Raw genomic sequence first — 21,910 nt, 5'->3', positions numbered from 1 at the left:
CATCTCTGCTCATACATACATAATGGTCACTTGGGTGAGAACTGGAGGTTGCTAGCAGTGTGGTGACAGATCCTAGCAGAGTCTACCCAGGAGAGGAGGGGAGAAAAATTGAAATAAAATTGTCAAGATTTGCACCACCTCTGTATCTAACCAATATTCTTCCTAAATACAGAAAACACCATTAGTATTTTTTAGTTTACATAGAATTGTTTTATTCATAATATTGTGCATTTGTATAGCATCTTTCACAATCTCAGGACATCTTCACAGACAATATTTTTGAATTGTTTAGTATATGAAAATGCAATAGCAAATTTGTGCACAGGAAAGTCCCACACACAGAATTGAGATAAATGATCAGATAATCTGTTTCAATAAGGTTAGTTGTGGGATATATGTTGGTCAAAATGTTGGGAGAACTCTCTGCTCTTCAAATAGTGCCACAGGATTTTTCACGTCCAACTAAAGGAGATTGGGCCTCAATTTAATGTTTTGTCTGAACAACCCCACCACTGAAAAAAAAACCTCCCTTGGTGCTACACTGAAGTGTCAGCCTAGATTGTGCGCTCAAGTCTGCAGAGTGGAGCTTGAACCCACAACCTTCTGACTCAGGTGAGCGTGCTACCACTGAGGTAATGCTGACACATGTATTTGGTAAAAATGCCAAGTTGATATTGGAATACTTGAGGAACTTTATGCCAATGAGCAGGGTCTTTTTCCCCACTTTCAACCATATATGCATCCGAGTGCCCCTTTGCGCCCCCTTGGGTATTCCTTCCTCCTGCTCTTGTGGTAATACTGACTCAAAGAACCAAATAGGTTTACAGCACAGAAGGAGATCATTCAGTTCATATCTGTGCCAGGTGTTTGCTGAAGCTGGAATCAGTAATGGTCTGGGACGTTGACTTCTCCTACTGCTGGCAATGGAGGGCTCTCTGATCAGCTAGCAAGAGACAACATTTCAATAAGATGAAGAAACCATGGTTTGGTTATTTCTACCATACCATGGCTATTGTCATTTCTATAAGATTCACAATTATACTACGTGCCATACCTTGTATTCAAAGTGTCGAATAGCTATAGTCGGTAACTTCTAAACTGTTGCTTTAAAAATAAAGAGGAAAATAAATATAATTAAGCATAATTGTAATAAGAACATAAGAAATAGGAGGATTAGCCCATTCTACCTTTGTCCTGCTCCGCCATTCAATAAGATCGTGGCTGATCTTCTACCGCTACTCCAGTTTCTTGTTCGATCTGCATTTCCTTTGATTCTCTTGGTATCGAACTACCTATAGATCTCTCTCTTGAGTATATTCAATGAGTAAACATCCACAGTCCCCTCGGGTAGAGAATGCCAAAGAGCCGCAACCCTCCGAGAGAAGATACTTCTTCTCATCTCAGTTCAGTTCTATATGACAAACCCCTTATTCTGAGACTGTGACCCACTAGTTCTAGACTCCAGAACCTGGGAAACATCTTCCCAACATTTAGCCTAAGAAGCCTCTTAAGAATGTTATTTATCTTTTAATGAGATCACCTCATTTTTCTAAACTCGAGGAAATATAGGCCTAGTTTACTCAATCTCTCTTCAAAAGACAATCCCAGAAATCAATCTAGTAAACACTTATTGCACTCCCTCTAAGGCAGGTGGATATATCCTTCCTTAGGTAAGGAGACTAAAACTGCCCACAGTTTTCCAGATGTGGTTTCACCAAGGCCCCGTATAATTGTAATAAGACATTTTTTTACACTTACTCCAAATCCTTTGTAATAAAGGCTAACATACTATTTTCTTTTCTAAGTGCTTCCTGTACCTGCATGTTGATTTTCTATGATTCAAGTACAAGGACATCCCTCTGAATACTAACATTTCCCAGTCTCTCACCATTTAAAACTATTCTGCTTTTCTATTTTTTCTACAAAAGTGGATAACTTCATATTTCTCCAAATTATATTCGATCTGCAATGTTCTTGCCCACTCACTTAACCCTTTGCAGCCTCTTTTTGTGTCCTCACAGATTACTTTCTCACCAAACTTTGTAACGCCAGAAAACTTGCATACATTACACTCAGTCCCCTCATCTAAGTCATTGATATTAAATTGTCAACAGCTGAGGCCCAAGTTGAGGTCCTGCGGTACTCCACTAGTTACAGCCTACCAAACCGATAATGAGCCATTTACTCCTCTCTGTTTTCTGTTTGTTAACCCATCATCAGTCCATGCTAATATATTATAAATCCCTTGAGCCCTAATTTTGTGTAATAACCTCTTGTGTGGCACCTTGTTGAATGATTTTTGAAAATCCAAATATACTACATCAACTAGTTCCCCTTTATTTACCCTGCTGGTTACAACCTCAACAAAAACTAATAGATTTGTCAAACATGATTACCCTTTTACAAATCTGTGCTGAGTCTGCCAAATTATATCATGATATTCTAAGTGCCCTGTTACCACATCCTTAATATAGATTCAGCATTTTCCCTACAGGCTAACTGGCCTATAGCTGTAATAAGGAATAAAAGGAATAAAACTTGAATATGAAAGATTGCAAGTGCTTAAATTTGTGCATTAACAATTGATTATTTAACAAACATTACAGTAATGAATATGCAAGAACTGTTGAAGAACTAAAATGTAATGTTGGCCTTTACAATAATCCACAAGCAGCAAGTGAGAAACCTAAAAAAGTCTTCAAAGATATATACGGGCAACCTGACACCTATCGCTGGAAGTCAGAATATGATTCATCGTACAACATGAACCCTGACGTAAGTTATAATTAACAGACAAGTGAAACTTAATTCATTGAGTTGTTATATAATCCCAAGGCATGCATTACTGACTGTGCTGAATATATTTTACAGGGCACTTGGAAATAAGAGCACTGTATCTGTACCTCGCAAAGTTCAACAGGCTCAAAAAGGCATTTTGAAAAACAGCAAATATGAAACAAGGTTTTTGTCTATTGTTAGTGTCTAATAAATGCAGAAGTTCACACTTATCCCCATACATTGTGATTTTTCATTAGATAAATATTTTACATTTGGATTTAAATAATGACTTTACCTGTTGCAAAACAATTCTGAAGCTATTAAAATAGAAGCACTTTCTCTATGTGGTGAAATGAACTACAAACAAAAGCCCATTGTATATACCTATTTTTAAAAAAATAGAGGTGCTGTGGGATATCCCATAAGTGAGTTGACCAGATAACTCCTGAGGAGCTTCTGAATAAATCAAGGCAGATAATACAAACAAGACATTGTTCCAATTTCAGTTCCTCATACATTTTTATACCATGTTAATTAAAATAAAGATTAGGTGTAAATATAATTTTTAAATACAAACTCTAGTAAAAGCAAACATTGTGGAGTGGTTTCAGTGATCTTACTCTAAACTTTTGTCCACTCAAAGTAGTATCAGTTCACAAGTATTATATCACTCTCATTCAATATTTAATGGAAATGACATACAGGTGTTATATAATATGTAATGTTTTATACTTTACAGGGAATGTGAACATGAACAGTAATGATATGGTGGTGCTTTAGGTATTCTTTCGCTCCAGTTAACGATGACCTTCATTACTGTTTATATGCACAACTGAAATTGTAAATTAATTATGCTTTACACAATATTAGGAATATTTCGACCATAATAACACAAACATCAGCCTTGAATTTATGTGGGAAAACAGGGTCAGTTTTTTCCCCACAAATAACATGGTTACTTGTTCAAATTATTCAATCCTGTCCTGTTCCATGTTTAGAAAAGCTGGATCATTGACTCCCTTGATTTTCCAACACCAATCCATTTAACTGAAAGAAAGCAAAGACAAATTTCAGACATTGTCCAATGTTTATGTAACAGAAAAATCAATGCTACTTCTGCACTATTAGAAGTTCCTGTGGTAAATATTTGTAAAAGGAAATATCCTCAAAAGTAGATACTGATGAATTTATTGCTTAAATGTATATCTGAATTTAATTGCTACAAAGTCTTATCAAGTAACTTCTCTGCATTGCTATTCCTGAAAACTCACTTGGGACTGCCACATGATTTTCAATAAATCTGATGTAGTTTTGAGCCTTTGGTGGGAGATCGTCCCAAGTCCGAGCATTGGTAATGCTGCTCTTCCAGCCTGGAAGTGTTTCATACTCAACCTCTACCTGGTTCAGGATTTCCTGGTTTGCTGAAGGAATGGATAAACCACAACAGTGAAGTAATAATACTGTAACACGTATCTTTGCTCTGATAGAATAGCAACAAGTTGTACATTATAACTAAAATAACCTGGATAGAAACATCTAAGCTGGAAGTCAGAATACCTGAGAACAGTAGCAAACTGTAATGTAGTTATTAGTGTTTTATGATTTCAAATGTCCACATATTGTACTTCAAAATGTAAAAGTGGAATAAAAGGACATAGCATATGTAGTTGATGGTGCATTTTTGTGAGATCAGGTGGTTTTAGATCAAACAAAAGCAAAATACTGTAGATGCTGGAAATCTGAGATAAAATAAGTGTGTGAGAAATACTCAGCAGGTCATGCACAATCTGTGGAGAGAGTTAACCATTCAGGCTGTTGAACTTTCATCAGAACTGACAAAGGTTAGAGATGTATCAGGTTTTAAGCAAATACAGAAGCAGCGGAAAGTGGTGGGGTGGGGGGGGAGGTGGGGGAGGCGGGAGGAAAGAACAAAAGGGAAGGTCTGTGATAGGGTGGAAGGCAGAAGTGATTAAATGACGAAAGGATGATGATGCAAGGCAAAAGGAATGGTAATTGGACAAGTGGAGAAACAAAAGATGGTTTAGAAGAACAGTAAAAGACAACATCAATAACAGCAGCTGCTGTCTGGAAAAATGGGAGCTGTGGTTATGATCTGAAATTGATGAACTTAGTGTTGACTCCAGGAGGCTGTACAGTGCATCATTGAAAGATGAGGTGCTGTTCCTCGAGCTTCCGCTGTACTTCATTAGAACAGCATAGGAGACGAGAGATCAGAGTGAGAGTGGGATGGAGAATTAAAATGACAAGCAACCAGAGGCTGAGGGTCACACGGTGAGAAGGGATGAGGCAAAAGTGCAGGTGTTCAATTTCCTGCACTTGCATGGGAAGGTGCCATGGGAAGTGGAGGGGGTGTTGGGGGTAATTAAAGAGTGAACCAGTGTGTAGCAGAGGGAACAGTCCCTTCAGAATGCTGAAATGGAATGGGAGAAGAAGATGTGTTTGGTGGTGACATTATGCTGGGCATAGGATGATTTGTTGAATCTAGCAGCTGCTGGGGTGGAAGATGAACACAAAAGAGACCCTATCGTGGTTCTGGAAGGGAGGGGAATGAATGACGGCACAAGTGTGATAAATTGGATGGACATGGTCATCGGCCCTGTCAACCGTGGTGGAGGGGAACCTCCAGTTGAGAAAGGAAGACACTTTGGAAATACTGGAATGGAAGGTGGCATCGTCAGCACAGAGGCAATGGAGATAGAGAAATTGGGAGAATGGAATAGAGTCTTTACAGGAAGTGGGGTGGAAGGAGGTGTACTAAAGGTAGCTGTGTGAGTCAGTGGACTTATAGTAGATATTGGTCAATAGCCTATCCCTAGGAATGGACATGGAGAAGGAAAGGAAGGGAAGAATTGAAAATGAACCATGTGAAGGCCAGGGAAGGATGAAAATTGGAAGCAAAGTAACAAAATTTTCAAGTTCTTGGCGACAGCAGGAAGTGGTACCAATACAGTCATTAATGGACCAGAAAAAGAGGTGAGAGAGGGGACCGGTGTAGGACTGGAACAAAGAATGTCCCATGTATCCCACGAAAAGACTGTCATATCTAGGACCCATTCAGGTTCCTATAGCAACTTTTTATTTTAAGGAAGTGAGTTGAGTCAAAAGGAGAAGTTGTTCAATGTAACAAAAAGTTCAATCAAGTGGAGAAGGGCGGTGGTGGATGGGAACTTGTTGGGCCTCTGTTCAGAGAAGAGCAGAGGGCTCTCAGGATGTCTCGGTGGGGAATGGAGGTATAGAGGGACTGGATATTCATGGTGAATAGGAGACATTAGGGTCAATAAACTGGAAACTGTTAAGGTGGTGGAGGGTATTGAAGAGTTGCAGATGTAGGTGGGAACTGACTGGACAAGGGGAGACCAGAGTTCAGCCTAAAATTGGCATTGAAACTTTTGAAGATAATGAATATTGGGTCTCGTGCCTTGGAAGGAAAGGATGAAACATACCCTACCATGGTAACAAAGCAGGAAGACAGGTTTCTGTCGTCCTGCTTTGCTAGGATAGCAAGCTTTTCCCAGGTGCAGAGCATTATTGACTGCACCCGCATAACCTTGAGCACTCTGCATAAAAAAAGAGAAAATATAAACAAGAAGGGCTTCTACTGACTGAATTTGCAGCTGATATGCAATGTCAGTAATCACATTATGCAGGTCAGCCCCAATTGCCTGCCGATTAGTCTTTTCAATTAGCCTTCGCCAACCTCAATCCCCCATCCACTCCAGACTATTGGGTGTCAGGTTGGTTGCTTGGGGATAAGGGTTAAACCTGAGCAGAGACAAAGAGGAGTGATACAATCAGAGCCACATCTCCACCAGAGCTCTGACTGAGCAAACCATTGGGACCCTGATGTATGCAAGCAGATCACTGAGGAATGCTTTGGTTGAATCATCCCCTCCCACACTCCTGCCATGCCAACAGACTATCCTACTATCAGATCCAGTTTTTCCACCCTCTAGATGAATGCCCTCACTTTAAACACCAGCATGGGTACTTCTACCACATGCTGTGGCATGATTAATAAACAGCAATCCAAAGAAATTCTGCAAAACAAGAAACTGATTCCAAATGGTTTATTTTTCAATTATGAACAAACTAAAAGTCACCTTTGTGCAAACCCTTTGTGCCTGTTTTAGATGCTCATATGAGGTGCTACCTTAGTGGTTGTAATGCCAGTGGTTAGCTACTGTTCATTCACTGAGAGCATTTGAGATGGCCCTGAGCAACCTCACGGGGCTCTGACCTGAAAGGGCACAATTGCAGACTGAGGCATTTCAGCTACAGCTGGGGCAATCTGGCACTAACACAGGCATTGGTTGAGTAGCTGGCAGGGGAGCAGGTTTGCTGTCATGCCAGGAGAGAACAGCATTTGCCTAACTTGAGGCTATGCCTCACTTCCACTGCTCTGCATGAGAAGTGTGTTGGAGTGATGTGATGGTTTGGTGTCCTGTCCAGGCTTTCATTCACGCTAATGTTCATATTGAGGGATATGGGGCAAAGACGGGTATATGGAGTTAGGTCACAGACAGCCATGATCTCACTGAATGGCGGAAAAAGCTCAAGGGCCTAAATTGCCTACTCCTGTTCCTATGTTCCTAGTCACCAAGATCCTGGGTTACACCATCACCATGAAAACAGAAATAGTTTGCGCTGAGGCTAAAAAACAAATAACGGAAGCCCAAGACCTGTGCTAGCCACAGACCTTGCCAGGCTCCTGATTAGGTAGAAAAGGGGGGAATGGTGGGAAGTGTGGAAGATACAAAATTAGATGGATCTTTCTGTAGTTCTGTTTTTTGGGGTATCCTAGTAGGTTTGGGTCATTCTCAGTGTAGTAGGGCAAGGAGAGACACCGATCAGGACAGATGCAAATGCAAATGTGTATGTGAGTAGAAGGAACAAGGAATGGGCCATGCCTACTATCCAAAGGACATTAACGGGTAATATAATTCTCAATTGTTCTTTGAAAACTGCTGCTCAAATTAAGTCTCACTTCTGCTTAAATTTGGAGTTATCTTCGAAACATTGAACAGAGAGTCCTAAGGGAATTCAATTTTTTTTTTACAAGGTTGTCAGTGTGTAGTCTGCTGAAGGGTTGTGAAGTGTGCATCAGATTAGCATGGTTTAGAAATGTGTGAAAGATGTCACAGTGAGGGCAGTAATTGTGAGGACAATAACAGATATAGAGTATGCAAATAGCAACAGAAAATGGTACAGTGAAATGTGATTCTGTGATAGGCAGAAAGTGATGGGAATCAGAGGAAGGTAGACTTGTGAGTGCTGAGGTTAAACAAAGAGTAAGAGAGCTATGAGCTGCAGTCTTACCTTAACACTGGTCAAATCATTGAATTTTTTTGAACATTGCTGCTGGATCCTGCGCACTATACTAGGGGCTGTCAACTGCTCAGACATCTTTGCAAGCTGTTACAATACAATTTTACTTGACACCTTCTTCCATTAGTTGGAAGCAAATCCTCCTTCTTCCTCATGACTCTCTGTACAAGAACTTCCACAGTATTGTCTGAAAATTGAAGGGCCCTTGCAGAACTCAGACTGTTGTATCTTCTACATTTGTAGTCTGAAGCATGCAGCACAGGTAAAGCACATTTAAGAGGTGTAGGTTGCCTTTAAGTGGTGATACCCCTGCTTGAATTCACATCCTTCCATGTGTGAACTGCCAAAGACCATCATGAGTAGGGCTCACAGCTCACTCATTATATGCAAATAAGGTATGAACCCAAAACTGGCTTGTGTCTCTACCCCACGTAGGTGGATGCCGAAGCCACTCTACCCATTTTGGGGGAGGCTGAAAATCTCCCCCATAAAGTCATGAGCATGCCACAGAAACACTGCTTATATGTAGAATAAAGTATTCTATCATATGGCTTAAACAACAGCTGTAGGGAATATTAATGGGATTTTAAATGTACATATATTTGATGGGGCTGAGTTTACTGAAGTAAACTTGAGTGACAGAGTAATCATATGTCTGAAATGCTGGCTGGCTCTGTGGTTTTTATTTTGACAATCATCACAGTTTCTATTTTATACTTTATATTACAAGGTGAATCATAATTTTGAAGGTGCTTATGGTACTTGTTCTCTGCAATTCCAGATCTATATGCTAGGTTGAGATGTGGATGTTTCAAGCTGTGCCCGTTTTCTTGATGGAAGTGCATATTTCCTGCATCGAAACAAAGCTAGGTTGAAAAATGATATAGGATTATTAATCATGAGGCTAAAATATTTGGTTGCTGTGTTGCATACAATACCTGGAAAATATGGGATTCCCTTTCCATTCAGTTTGTAAGCTAAACCGATTTTAATCTCATCAAGGACCTCCAGGATATCCAGCTTCATTAATGCCAAGCTATGGGTTTAGAAATAATTTCTTTGTTAAAATTGAATGAGGGAGCCAATTCTTTAGCAATTACATTCTATTGGCATGACAACTTTCATTTCTTTTGATACTTAGGTGGATATGCCAGTACCTATGTACCACAGTGCCATGAGGAATTGTTTCAGTTACTCTATTAGGAGCTCAAAGAGGTGTTTTACAATAAATATATTGTAGGTTTCCAAGTTACATGGGCTTCTGTTGTATCTTTCTGTTGGTACATTAGAATGCCAGTCATGTATCTGGGGACATGTTTTTGTACAATACAGGATATGTGCTTTTGGTTTTTACTCCTCAAATGACCAACAAAACATTTTGGGGAATACTTTGTTGGACAGAAGGAGCCTATACAACATTGTTTTAAAAGTACATTACCCCTTTAAAAAAGGAGTCAGAGAGAAACAGTCAAAGTTACATCATTAGGAGTGTGAAAAAATTGTGTGCCATACTGGTCACGATAACTATGCTGCTTTTGAGAGACTAACTTAGCTACAGTAGTGATTGAGCACAACATCAACTTATTTTTCATGACTTTGTAGTGCACTACAAATGTCCAACAAATGTAAAGAGCAGAAAATAAATATTTGCCTTGTGGCAAAATGCTATCTGCATTCTGAAATTCAGAAGGAATGTAAATGCAATAAAATGAGCTAGAAGAGCAGCACAGTGTTTTTGAGGCAGTGTTGAGCCAAATCAGACAATGGGCTGATGTTGTCTGTTAACGTAAATGGGTGATAGGATATCAGCAGCCCGTTTTACATCTCTCCCGATTTTTATTCCATTGAATGCCACTCAATTTTCTCCCCTTTTTTCGAGACAGTGACTCATGCAAGGGTGTGATTTTATGGATGTTGCCATTCTTGAACCACAACAGTAAATGCCAAATGGTTATTTAAACATTGTGGGGGCAAGGGAGTGGGTAACGCAGCAAAGCCTGATCTTTGGCTATGAAATGCTTTGGGTTGTTTTGAGATGTAAAAGTGCTAAATAAATGGAAGCACTTTCCTTACAGTTAACACAATATATAAAATGGAATCTGGTTCAATGTACTCACGCTGTAAATCCATTGATCATATTAGCATATTTCAGTATGACTAGGTCTAACCAGCCACAGCGCCTCTTTCTGCCTGTAGTTACACCCACTTCTTTGCCTCGAGATTGCAGCAGTTCACCGATTTCCTGAAATGTTCCAGTTCAATTTCAGGAACTGACACATGAAGCAAGCTTAATCTTGGTATACAGTAGTACTTACATTTATAATGAAACTTCATGTAAAAATATATATACATACAAAGAGTTATTTAGACCAAAGGTTGGACTATCCAAATCTTACTGCCATAATGTCTGCACAGTATTAGACAACAGATTTAACCTAAGATAACAGCAATGCCAACTCAGATAATTATGGGAAGAAATTTATTAGGAGACTTTATTATGGGTTCTGGAGTAATCTCCAAATCCATAACTATATTTAGTTTTTTTCTTTTTGATAAGAGTAGATTTATTGACAGAGTACATGATCAGACTCTATGGTAGAGTTGGTAGGTTGGATTTTCTGTTGCTGCTCTGCTTTTGTAGCAATGCCATTTTGGAAGGTGAGGGCCGTTGTTTGTATCCTTCTTGATTTCCAGTGGCAGTTATGCTGGGCACCTGCCCACTGTTCAGCAACAGCATGGAATTTGACATCACATGTCATGATTTTGGCTCCTAATGCCTTATGTTGGGGATGCCTGTAAGGAATAGGTGGTTCACGTCATGAAAGCACTTTGAGTAAACAGGAGTATTATTGTTGCTAATTAAGGCTGCAACTACGGACTGCCACTATATAAAATCCCAAATTCTTTTTAAATGCTTTTTGTTTTGCACTCTTTTTCTGGGAAGTCTTTCTAGCAGTCAAGGCGGATTGTAAAAATATTTCTAAACATACCCCACTCCCCTCCAGACTTTTCTGCAAAGGGATGGATTTCCCCTGCATATTCTTCGATTCTTGTTTGGAATGGAAGATGAGGAAAGTGAACTAAAGAAAAAGGCTTCTAGCCTAGGCCCAAATGCAATAATGGGAGACTTCCTTGTATTAAATGGTCCAGTAGGGAACCATCTCAGACTTTAAGAGGACCCACTTTACAAAAATAGCTGACGACCTAGCAAAAGTTGACTGGGCAACCCTTTTAGATAGGCAAACAGAACAAAGCCATGTTATATCCCTATGGTTATAAGAAGAGCACATCATCAAACAAAATCATTATGGTTAATGAGGAATCGACAGCGGCAAATTTGATTGAAACAGAAGATATTCTACACGTTTAAGGCATTTATCTTGTAGGAAAACAGGGAAAAGTATTACAAGCAATGAAAGGAGACAAAAACACCTGTAAGATTAGCCAAGTGATCTTTGGAAAAGATGTATCTGTGGCAGTAATAGCAAAAGCTTTTATATCCATGGTAGAAGCCAGAAGATCATTAAGGGCTTAAAAGGCCATTCAAGAATAGTGTAGGGTAGATTCAAACTGATTCTCAGATATTGGCAGAGCTACTAAATGCCCATTTTGCATCAGTCTGTACTACTCTAGATGATGCTTATGTTCCAAATGAGGTTTTTTTTATTATTCGCTCGCGGTATGTGGGCGTCGCTGGCTAGGCCAGCATTTGTTGTCCACCCCTAATTGCCCTTGAGAAGATGGTGATGACCTGCCTTCTTGAACCACTGCAGTTCTTGGTGTGTAGGTCCACAGTGCTGTTAGGAAGGGAATTCCAGGATTTTGACCCAGGGATAGTGAAGAAGCGCCAATATAGTTCCAAGTCAGGATGGTGTGTGGCTTGGAAGGGAACTTGCAGATGGTGGTGTTCCTAGGCATCCGCTGCCCTTGTCCTTCTAGGTGGTAGAGGTTGCGGGTTTGGAAGGTGCTATTGAAGGAGCCTTGGTGAGTTGCTGCAGTGCATCTTGTAGATGGTACGCACTGCTGCCACTGTGCGTCACTGGTGGAGGAAGTGAATACTGAGAGTGGTGGATGGGGTGCTAATCAAGCGGGCTGCTTTGTCCTGGATGGTGTCAAGCTTCTTGAGGTTGGAGCTGCACCCATTCAGGCAAGTGGAGAGTATTCTATCACTCTCCTGACTTGTGCCTTATTGACAGTGGACAGGCATTGGGCAGTCAGGAGGTGAGTTTGTCACTGCAGAATTCCCAGCCTCTGACCTGCTCTTGTAGCCACAGTATTTATGTGGCTGGTCCAGCTCAGTTTTTGGTCAATGGTAGCCCCCAGGATGTTGATAGTGGCAGATTCAGCGATGGTAATTCCATTGAACGTCAAGGGGAGATGGTTAGATTATCTCTTGTTTGAGATGGTCATTGCCTGGCACTTGTGTGGCACAAATGTTACTTGCCACTTATCAGCCGAAGCCTGAATGTTGTCCAGGTCTTGCTGCATATGGATATGGGCTGCTTCAGTATCTGAGGAGTCACGAATGGTGCTGAACATTGTGCAATCATCAGTGAACATCCCCACTTCTGACCTTATGATGGAAGGAAGGTCATTGATGAAGCAGCTGAAGATGGTTGGGCCTAGGACACTACCCTGAGGAACTCCTGCAGTGATGTCCTGGGACTGAGATGATTGACCTCCAACAACCGCAACCATCTTCCTTTTTTGTGCTAGGTATGACTCCAACCAGTGGAGAGTTTTCCCCCAATTCCCATTGACTTCAGTTTTGCTAGGGGTCCTTGATGCCCTACTTGGTCAAATGCTGCCTTGATGTCAAGGGCAGTCACTCTCACCTCACTTCTTGATCTCAGCTCTTTTGTCCATGTTTGAAGAAAGGCTGTAATGTGGTTAGGAGCTGGGTGGCCCTGGTGGAACCCAAACTGAGCGTCAGTGAGCAGGTTATTGCTGAGTAAGTGCCGCTTGATAGCACTGTCGACAACCCCTTCCATCACTTTGCTGATGTTCGAAAGTAGACTGATAGGGCGGTAATTGGCCAGATTGGATTTGTCTTGCTTTTTGTGCACAAGACATAACTGGGCAATTTTCCATATTGCCGGGTAGATGCCAGTGCTGTAGCTGTACTGGAACAACTTGGCTAGGGGCGCGGCTAGTTCTGGAGCACAAGTCTTCAGTAACATTGCCGGCATGTTGTCAGGGCCCATAGCCTTTGCAGTACCCAGTGTCTTCAGCCGTTTCATGATATCATGAATCGGGTTGGCTGAAGGCTGGCATCTGTGATGCTGGTGACCTCAGGAAGAAGCCAAGATGGATCATCCACTCGGCACTTCTAGCTGAAGATGGATGCAAATGCTTCAGCTTTGTCTTTTGCACTGATGAGGATGGGGATATTTGTGGAGCCTCCTCCTCCTGTCAGTTGTTTAATTGTCCACCACCATTCACAACTGGATGTGGCAGGACTGCAAGCTTAGATCTGATCGGTTGCTTGTGGGATCGCTTAGCCCTGTCTATTGCATGCTGCTTCCACTGTTTGGCATGCAAGTAGTCCTGTGTTATTGCTTCACCGGGCTGGTACCTTATTTTTAGGTATGCCTGGTGCTGCTCCTAGCATGCCCTCCTGCACTCTTCATTTAACCAGGGTTGGTCCCCTGGCTTGACGGTAATGGTAGAGTGGGGGATATGCTGGGCCATGAAGTTACAGATTGTGGTTGAATACAATTCTGCTGCTGCTGATGGCCCAAAGTGCCTCATGGATGCTCAGTTTTGAGTTGCTAGATCTGTTAGAAATCTATCCCATTTAGCATGGTGGTAGTACCACACAACATGATGGTGGGTGCCCTCAATGTGAAGACAAGACTTTGTCTCCACAAGGACTGTGCGGTGGTCACTCCAACCAATACTGTCATGGACAGATGTATCTGCGATAGGTAGATTGGTGAGGAGGAGGTCAAGTAGGTTTTTCCCTCATGTTTTCCCCTCCCTCACCACCTGCTGTAGATCCAGTTTAGCAGCTATGTCCTTTAGGACTCGGCCAGCTAGGTCAGTAGTGGTGCTACTGAGCCACTCTTGATGATGAACACTGAAGTCCCCCATGCAAAGTACATTTTGTGCCCTTGTTACCCTCAGTGCTTCTTCCAATTGGTGTTCAACATGGAGAAGCACTAATTCATCAGCCGAGGTGGGGCTGTAGGTGGCAATCAGCAGGAGGTTTCCTTGCCCATGTTTGACCTGATGCCATGAGATATCATGGGGTCCTGAATCAATGTTGAGGACTCCCACGGCAACTCCCTCCTGACTGTATACTACTCTGCTACCACCTCTAGTGGATCAGTCCTGCCGGTGGGACAGGACATACTCAGGTGTTACGACCAGGTGAGAGGGGGTCTAGGGGTTCCCTCTCAGCCTTTACCTGGTTTAACTGTAACAGAGTTTAATTTTAGAAACACCATGTGTTTAGCTCCCCCACAGTGAATCCTTGTTCACTGCTCTAATTGTAAGGCAAAGAAATCAGACAGGTTTCCTTAGCTTTAAACAAGAAGGGTGGAAGTTTATTAATCTTAAACTCTAATCCAGTTAACGACTACGAATATGCGACGCGACCATGATGCCAGAGTCTTTTCTCTCTTGTGGTTTACATGTCTTCCGTGGGCCTAGTGGCTTGGGAAAAAGCGAAACAGAGACAGCCAGGAAAGAGGCTTTCTTGTTCCAGCTTCAGTTGCAAACTCCTATCTGTTCCTTTCTGTGTGGCACAATTCAACTCCAAGTTGGCCACCAGATCACTCATGTGACTAACTGGCTTACCCACTCCTGCGTTTGTGGATTGTATCATCTTAGCAGTCCCTGGAATGCACTTTCTTACACCTTCAATATCTGGTAATCAAAATCCATTTGGGTTAGTTGGATCAGGGAGTAGTAGCAAGCACCGTCTCGTAGTATGCAAATGTCCTCCAGTCAAAGGTCTGGTGATCTCTTTAACAAGTCATTTCTTCCTCCAGCAACAGTTTAAAATCAATATTCATATGACAAAATTAATATGCCTCATTCTCAGCAGGTGGGGGTCTGCATGACACAGGGATGGTGATGGTGATGGTGGTGTCTGGGACATTGTCTGCAAGGTATGATTCCATGAGTATGACTATGCCAGGCTTTTGCTTGACTAGTCTGTGGGACAGCTCTCCCAATTTTTGGCACAACCCCCAGATGTCAGTAAGGAGAACCTTGCATGGTCAACAGGGCTGGGTTTGCCGTTGTCGTTTCCTGTGCCTCGGTCGATGCCGGGTGGTCCGTTCTGTTTCATTACTTTTCTTAGACTTTGCAGTGGTTTGATACAACTGAGTGGCTTGCTAGGCCATTTCAGAGGGCATTTAAGAGTCAACCACATTATTGTGGGTCTGGAGTCACTGTAGGCCAGGCCAGGTAAGGACAGCAGATTTCCTTCCCCAAAGGACATTACTGAACCAGATGGGTTTTTACAACAATTGACAATGGTTTCATAGTCACCACTAGACTAGCTTTTAATTTCAGATTTGTTAATTGAATTCAAATTCTATCATCCGCCGTGATGGGGTTCAAACCCATGTCCCCAAAGCATTAGCTTGGGACTCTGGGTTACACGTCTAGTGACATTACCACTATGCCTCCCCCAATGGTGCTCAGTATTGAATACTATCTATTTTAATACTAATAATGCGAATGCCATCTTGAATAGATTAGGAAAGCTCAAAATTTATAGGGCTCTAGGACTTGATAATATCCATCCAAGGGTGATTAAAGAGAGGGGGCATCTGCTCTGTGTGCCTCTTATCCATATCTTCAATAGTTCAGCAATAGTTCCCTTAGACTCGAAGTTAGCACACACAGTTCCTATTTTCAAAAAAAGGGACAAATCAGATCCAGGGAATGACAGGCCTATCAGTCTGACATCCATTACTGGGAAGATGCTCAAAGGAATCTTTACAGATGCCTTTTTATGATCACTGGGAAAGGGAGAGTCCATTGGAAATTCACAATATGGCTCCTGACAAAATAGGTGCTGCTTGTCAAATTTGGTGAAGTTTTTTGAGGCAGTCATTCGGGGGGATGAAGGAAAGCCATTGAAAAGGTACTTCACACTAGGCGACTACACATAGAATCTTACATGGTAGAAATTTGAATTGGCTCCAATCCCACTGCCAAAGAGTTGTAGTTAATGGATGTGCTTCATCTTTGAGACATTTTACTAGTTGTGTTCCCCAGGAATCAGTCCTAGGTCTGCTAGTTTCATGGACTTTATTGATCGTTATTAATGACCTGGACAGTCATGTTGGGAGTATGATAAGTAAGTTTGCAGATGGCACCTAAATCTGTGCATAGGCTAAGATGGTAGAAGACTGCAGTCAAATCCAAAAGGATTTAGATGCGTTCGGGAAGTGGGCCATACATTGGCAAATAGTGTTTATTTTAGGTAAATGTAGTGTCATGCATGTTGGTAGGGCCAATAAAAAATATACTTTTCTTTTGCAGGGGAGAATACTGAAAAAGGTTGAGAGAGAAAAAAGATCTTAGTGCCATTGTGCACAAATCACTAAAGTTTCATGACTGATAAAGAGAAATTGCAGCTAAAACTAATGGGGTACTGAGTTGTATTAATAGAATTATTCATTCGGCACAAAATGCAGATGCATGGGTGTGGTGATAAGTGACTGCACTTGACATCAAGGCAGCATTTGACCGAGTATGGCATTAAGGAGCCCTAGCAAAACTTGAGTCAATGGGAATCAGGACGAAAACTCTCCGTTGGTTGGAGTCATACCGAGCACAAAGGAAGATGGTTGTGGTTGTTGGAGGTCAATCATCTCGGTCCCAAGACATCACTGCAGGAGCACCTCAGGGTAGTCTCCTTGGCCCAACCATCTTCAGTTGCTTCATCACTGACCTTCCTTCAATCATAAGGTCAAAAATGGGGATGTTCACTGATAATTGCACAATGCTCAGCACCATTCACGACTCCCCAGATACTGAAGCAGTCCGAGACCGTATGCAGAAAGACCTGGACAACATTCAGGCTTGGGCTGGTAAGTGGCAAGGAACATTCGTACCACACAAGTGCCAGGCAATGACCATCTTCAACAAGAGAGAATCCAACCATCACTCCATGATATTCAATGGCATGGCCATCGCTGAATCCCCCACTATCAACATCCTGGGGGTTACCGTGGATCAGAAACTGAACTGGAGTAGCCATATAAACACCGTGGCTACAAGAGCAGGTCAGAGGCTGGGAATCCTGCAGCGAGTAACTCACCTCCTGACTCCCCAAAGCCTGTCCACCATCTACAAGGCACAAGTCAGGAGTGTGATGGAATAGTCTCCACTTGCCTGGATGAGTGCAGCTCCAATAACTCAAGAAGCTCAACACTATCCAGGACAAAGCAGCCTGCATGATTGGCACCCCGTCCACAAACATTCACTTCTTCCACCACCGAAGCACAGTGGCAGCAGTGTGTAGCACTATGCAGCTCTCCAAGGCTCCTTCGACAGCACCTTCCAAACCCGCGACCTCTACCACCTAGAAGAACAAGGGCAGCAGATTCATGGGAATACCAGCACCAGCAAGTTCCCCTCCAAGCCAAACACCATCCTGACTTGGAACTATATCACCGTTTCTTCACTGTCAATGGGTCAAAATCCTGGAACTCCCTTCCTAACAGCACTGTGGGTGTACCTACCCCACACGGACTGCAGCAGTTCAAGAAGGCGGCTCACCACCACCTTCTCAAGAGCAATTAGGGATGGGCAATAAATGCTGGCCTAGCCAGTAACACCAAATCCCATGAATGAATAATAAATAAAATTATTGCTTGAGTGCTACAAGTGGCCTTAGTTGTCCAAAATGCCTTCCACAATGTGCGTGCACACTTTGGTGTGAGTCACACCAGACACCAAATTGATGAGAACTATAGAGCGCATGGTGAGAGTTTGCCAGTGTTGTCATTTGGAACTCAACATTCCAGTAAATGCCGTTTGATGACTGAACACTCATTCAGCAGCAGTAAGGAACTCCCACCAGTGCTATTTAAAGGGATCAACAGCTACTTTCAGGTTAGTTGTAGATTGATTTCTACTGGCTGTTGCTACAATTGTATAAGTATTGTGTGATTTCTAGCGTTCTTTAAAGTTGCTAAAGTCTACAGGTACTTAAGGACTTGGTCCTATCTTCAAGGCTTTTGCAGAAACAAGTTGCTCCCAGGCATGGGTGCAGGAGTAGACATTCCTCTTGGAATACAACATGACTGGGAAAATGAGTGGAGGGCACGCAGAGCAGAGCAAGATGCTAGAAGAAAGTTGGGGGGGTGGGGGGGGGGAAGGGTTCTCAGAAGGAGGCCAAGCTCTGAGCTTGCATGGCAACAAGCTGACCTTGCCTGACAGCAGACGGAGCTCCCAATGCAGCACCCAGATGTATTGTGGCTTCTATTTGTGCTGCAGTGGAAGCTCCATTATCAGCCTCCAGATGCTGCATCATGCTCAGGTCTGCAAGTATGCTAATGGAGTTGGCCACTAGTTCCATGCTGGAAAGGATGGGTTTTAAGTTTTTTTTTATTCGTCGTGGGATGTCAGCATCGCTGTCAAAGCCAGCATTTGTTGCCCATCCCTAACTGCCCTTGAGAAGGTGGTGGCAAACGGCCTTCTGGAACTGGTGCAGTCCATATGACGTAGGCAAATCCATGTGTAAAGTTGGTGCCAGACTCCTCCATGCTCTTTGACATTTCACACAGGCATTCCGGCAGGCCTGCCAATGCATCAAGCATTTTTACTGTGCATACCCATTAGCCTTCTTTTGTAGCCTGCCTCATCGAAGTGCTCATCTGAGTCCTCTGCATCACAACTTGTGTGTGACCTTGCCTTATGTTGAGCTGGCATCTGCATTACCCTTGCTCCCTGCCCTGGCTGCAGGCTGTTATGAGCTCACAGGACACCAGTCTGGTGTATACTGAGTCTTTATTGAAACTGACCGTAATGGCTGCCTGCACTCAGACTACCTCATGGTAGAGGTCACATGACTACAGCAAGCCAGGAGGCACATTAGTACAGTATTGCATTTCTTTCCCAGACATCCTCCTTTTCAGGTATTATCATTGGCACGGTGAGTTGCCCAAGTTACCTACTATGCACACAAACGTTCTCATGCATTAGTAGTTCGTCATTCTTGCCAGCCTCTGCATATGCATCGTACACAGTCATTAAATCATGCTGGTCTCTTAATGGTACGTGTGTGTGTCATTATTGGTTGCTCATCTGGTTGATTTTCCTTCTCCAACGAACGTCATTCCCTTGTCACTTGTTGCCGCAGTAACTGTTGTTGTTCCATTTCCGTTGTTGGGGTGCTGTGACCCTCTGGGCTGATGATTGTTCTGTGGTCTGTGCAGTTGTGAGTTTTCATCTTCCTGATTGGCCACCTGCCATGAAGGACCGGCTTCTCCAGTTGTGTGTATGTGCCTGCGGTTGTGACGATATCTCTGGTCCTTCACTGTCACCGCATACGAGCAAGGTGACAACTGCTATATGCAGGTCCCAAGTTGCCACTTGCACTGACTCTTGTTGAGTGTGTTGAACGTTTGTACCTTGACTGGCTCTCCAATGCTCAATTCTGGCAATGGTTCGGCAGTATGTCAAAATGAAATTTGGATTTCTGCCATTTCTCCTTGATTTTGTCTGCCCGTTCTGAGGAATCTGAGCGCTCCTTTCCCACAGCCTCCACCTTGGGTGCCTCAGCAGACGGCTGCCAGATCTTCCTCTTCCTCACCGCCTGTCTGACTCGTGTCACCTTGCGACTGTCAAAGACGTTCTTGTTCCAGTGCCGTGCCCGCTCCTGTAGGCCATCTCCTGGGTTTTCTCTTATAACATGTTGAGGGTTCCTAGTCCAAGCTTTAGACTTGCTTCTGCTGAGATGAGTGGCTTTTGCTTGCCGTCTATGATTTGGAACGCCAGATCTTCGTTCTTGTCATTGCATGTGGGCTCTCAGAGTAACTTGAGTTGAGCCACTTCGCACAGGTCTGTGAAGGTCATGATGTTGCATGATGCACCAGTGTCTATCTGGCACTTTATGTTGACTTGATATTCTCCTTCTGCAGACATCATTTCAACAGTCAGAAACCATTTATCACCGATCAACATGTCTGAAGAACCCTGTTGTATGTTGTATAGCGATTCATCAGAATCTTCGGCTGATGTCTCTCCAGTGGCCATCTGTCATGAATGTCATGAGTGTTCCTGCCTCTACCACCTCTTCAGGCAGTGCGTTCCAGATTCCAACCACCCTCTGGGTGAAAAATTTCTCCTCAACTCCCCTCTAAAACCTCCTGCCCCTTACCTTAAATCTATGCCCCCTAGTTATTGACCTCTCCTCTAAGGGAAAAAGTTTCTTCCTATCTATTCTATCAATGCCCCTCATATTTTTGTATACCTCAATCAGGTCCCCCCTCAGCCTTCTCCGCTCCAAGGAAAACAACCCTAGCCTATCCAGTCTGTCTTCATAACTGAAATGCTCCAGCCCAGGCAACATCCTGGTGAATCTCCTCTGCACCATCTCCATTTCAATCACATCCTATAGTGTGGTGACCAGAACTGTACACAGTACTCCAGCTGTGGCCTAACCAACGTTTTATACAGCTCCATCATAACCTCCCTGCTCTTATATTCTATGCCTCAGCTAATAAAGGCAAGTATCCCGTATGCCTTCCTAACCACCTCATCTACCTGTGCTGCTGCCTTCAGTGATCTATGGACAAGCACCCCAAGGTCCCTCTGACCCTTTGTACTCCCTAGGGTCCTACCATCCATTGTATATTCCATTGCCTTGTTAGACCTCCCAAAGTGCATCACCTCCCACTTCTAAGGAATAAACTCTATTTTCCACTGTTCCGCCCATCTTACCAGCCCATCTATATCGTCCTGTAGTCTAAGGCTTTCCTCCTCACTACTTAACGACACCACCAATTTTCGTGTCGTCTGCGAACTTACTGATCATACCTCCTATATTCACGTCTGAATCATTAATGTACACTACAAACAGTAAGGGTCCCAACACCGATCCCCGCGGTACCCTACTAGTCATAGACCTCCATTCACAAAAACAACCCTCTACCATCACCCTCTGCCTCCTTCCACGAAGCCAATTTTGAATCCAATTTGCCAAATTACCCTGGATCCCATGGGATTTTACTTTCTTAGCCAATCTCCCATGTGGGTCCTTATCAAAAGCCTTACTGAAGTCCATGTAGACTACATCAACTGCTTTACCCTCATCTTCACATCTTTATACCGCCTTGAAAAATTCAATCAAATTTATTAGACACGATCTCCCCCTGACATAGCCATGCTGACTATCCCTGATTAATCCCCGTCTCTAAGAATTTTTTCCAATAATTTCCCTACCATTGATGTTAGATTCACCGGCCTGTTCTTCAGAGAGATTTAGGGTGGAATACACTTTGTAACAGTTTCTCCCCAACAGTGATAAAAGTGTAGCTACTCGCAGCTGATCTGGTTTGTTAATTATAATCTGTCGCAATTTAGTCATTTTGCCATTGCAAGTGGAAAAACTGCCAGTTCTGTTTCATATCACCTTTCATTTTGACCAGAGCAGGCAGAGGAAAATTGCAGCCACTGTCTTACCCCATGCTTTCAGCTGTTTTTTTGTTCCTTTTCTGTGGCTTTCTGTGGCTATAAGCAGTTGTGACCATTCCTGCGGCCTTTGTTTTGTCGCTGTGCTTCTTCACCACTCAATCTCAGCTCCACTCTGATGCCA

General features: G+C 42.9%; 1 protein-coding gene across 1 annotated transcript in view; it reads right to left on the bottom strand.

Annotated features, from left to right (window-relative positions):
- Positions 1 to 219: 219 nt before the first annotated feature.
- LOC137373748 (adenylosuccinate synthetase isozyme 1 A-like) overlaps positions 220 to 21,910 on the bottom strand; it is a 61,684-nt gene continuing 39,993 nt past the window's right edge. The window contains exons 10-13 of the mRNA XM_068039039.1: positions 10,242 to 10,366; positions 9,063 to 9,160; positions 4,050 to 4,199; positions 220 to 3,825 (exon numbers count right to left, since the gene is read on the bottom strand). Coding sequence (XP_067895140.1) covers positions 3,773 to 3,825; positions 4,050 to 4,199; positions 9,063 to 9,160; positions 10,242 to 10,366 — 426 coding nt within the window. The 3' untranslated portion in view covers positions 220 to 3,772. The remainder of the gene's footprint in view (positions 3,826 to 4,049; positions 4,200 to 9,062; positions 9,161 to 10,241; positions 10,367 to 21,910) is intronic.

This window comes from Heterodontus francisci, chromosome 9 (assembly GCF_036365525.1).
Source record: "Heterodontus francisci isolate sHetFra1 chromosome 9, sHetFra1.hap1, whole genome shotgun sequence".
NCBI classification, from domain to species: Eukaryota; Metazoa; Chordata; class Chondrichthyes; order Heterodontiformes; family Heterodontidae; genus Heterodontus; species Heterodontus francisci.
Note: the sequence above shows the minus strand (reverse complement) of the source record. Positions and strands in the feature narration are given on the sequence as shown.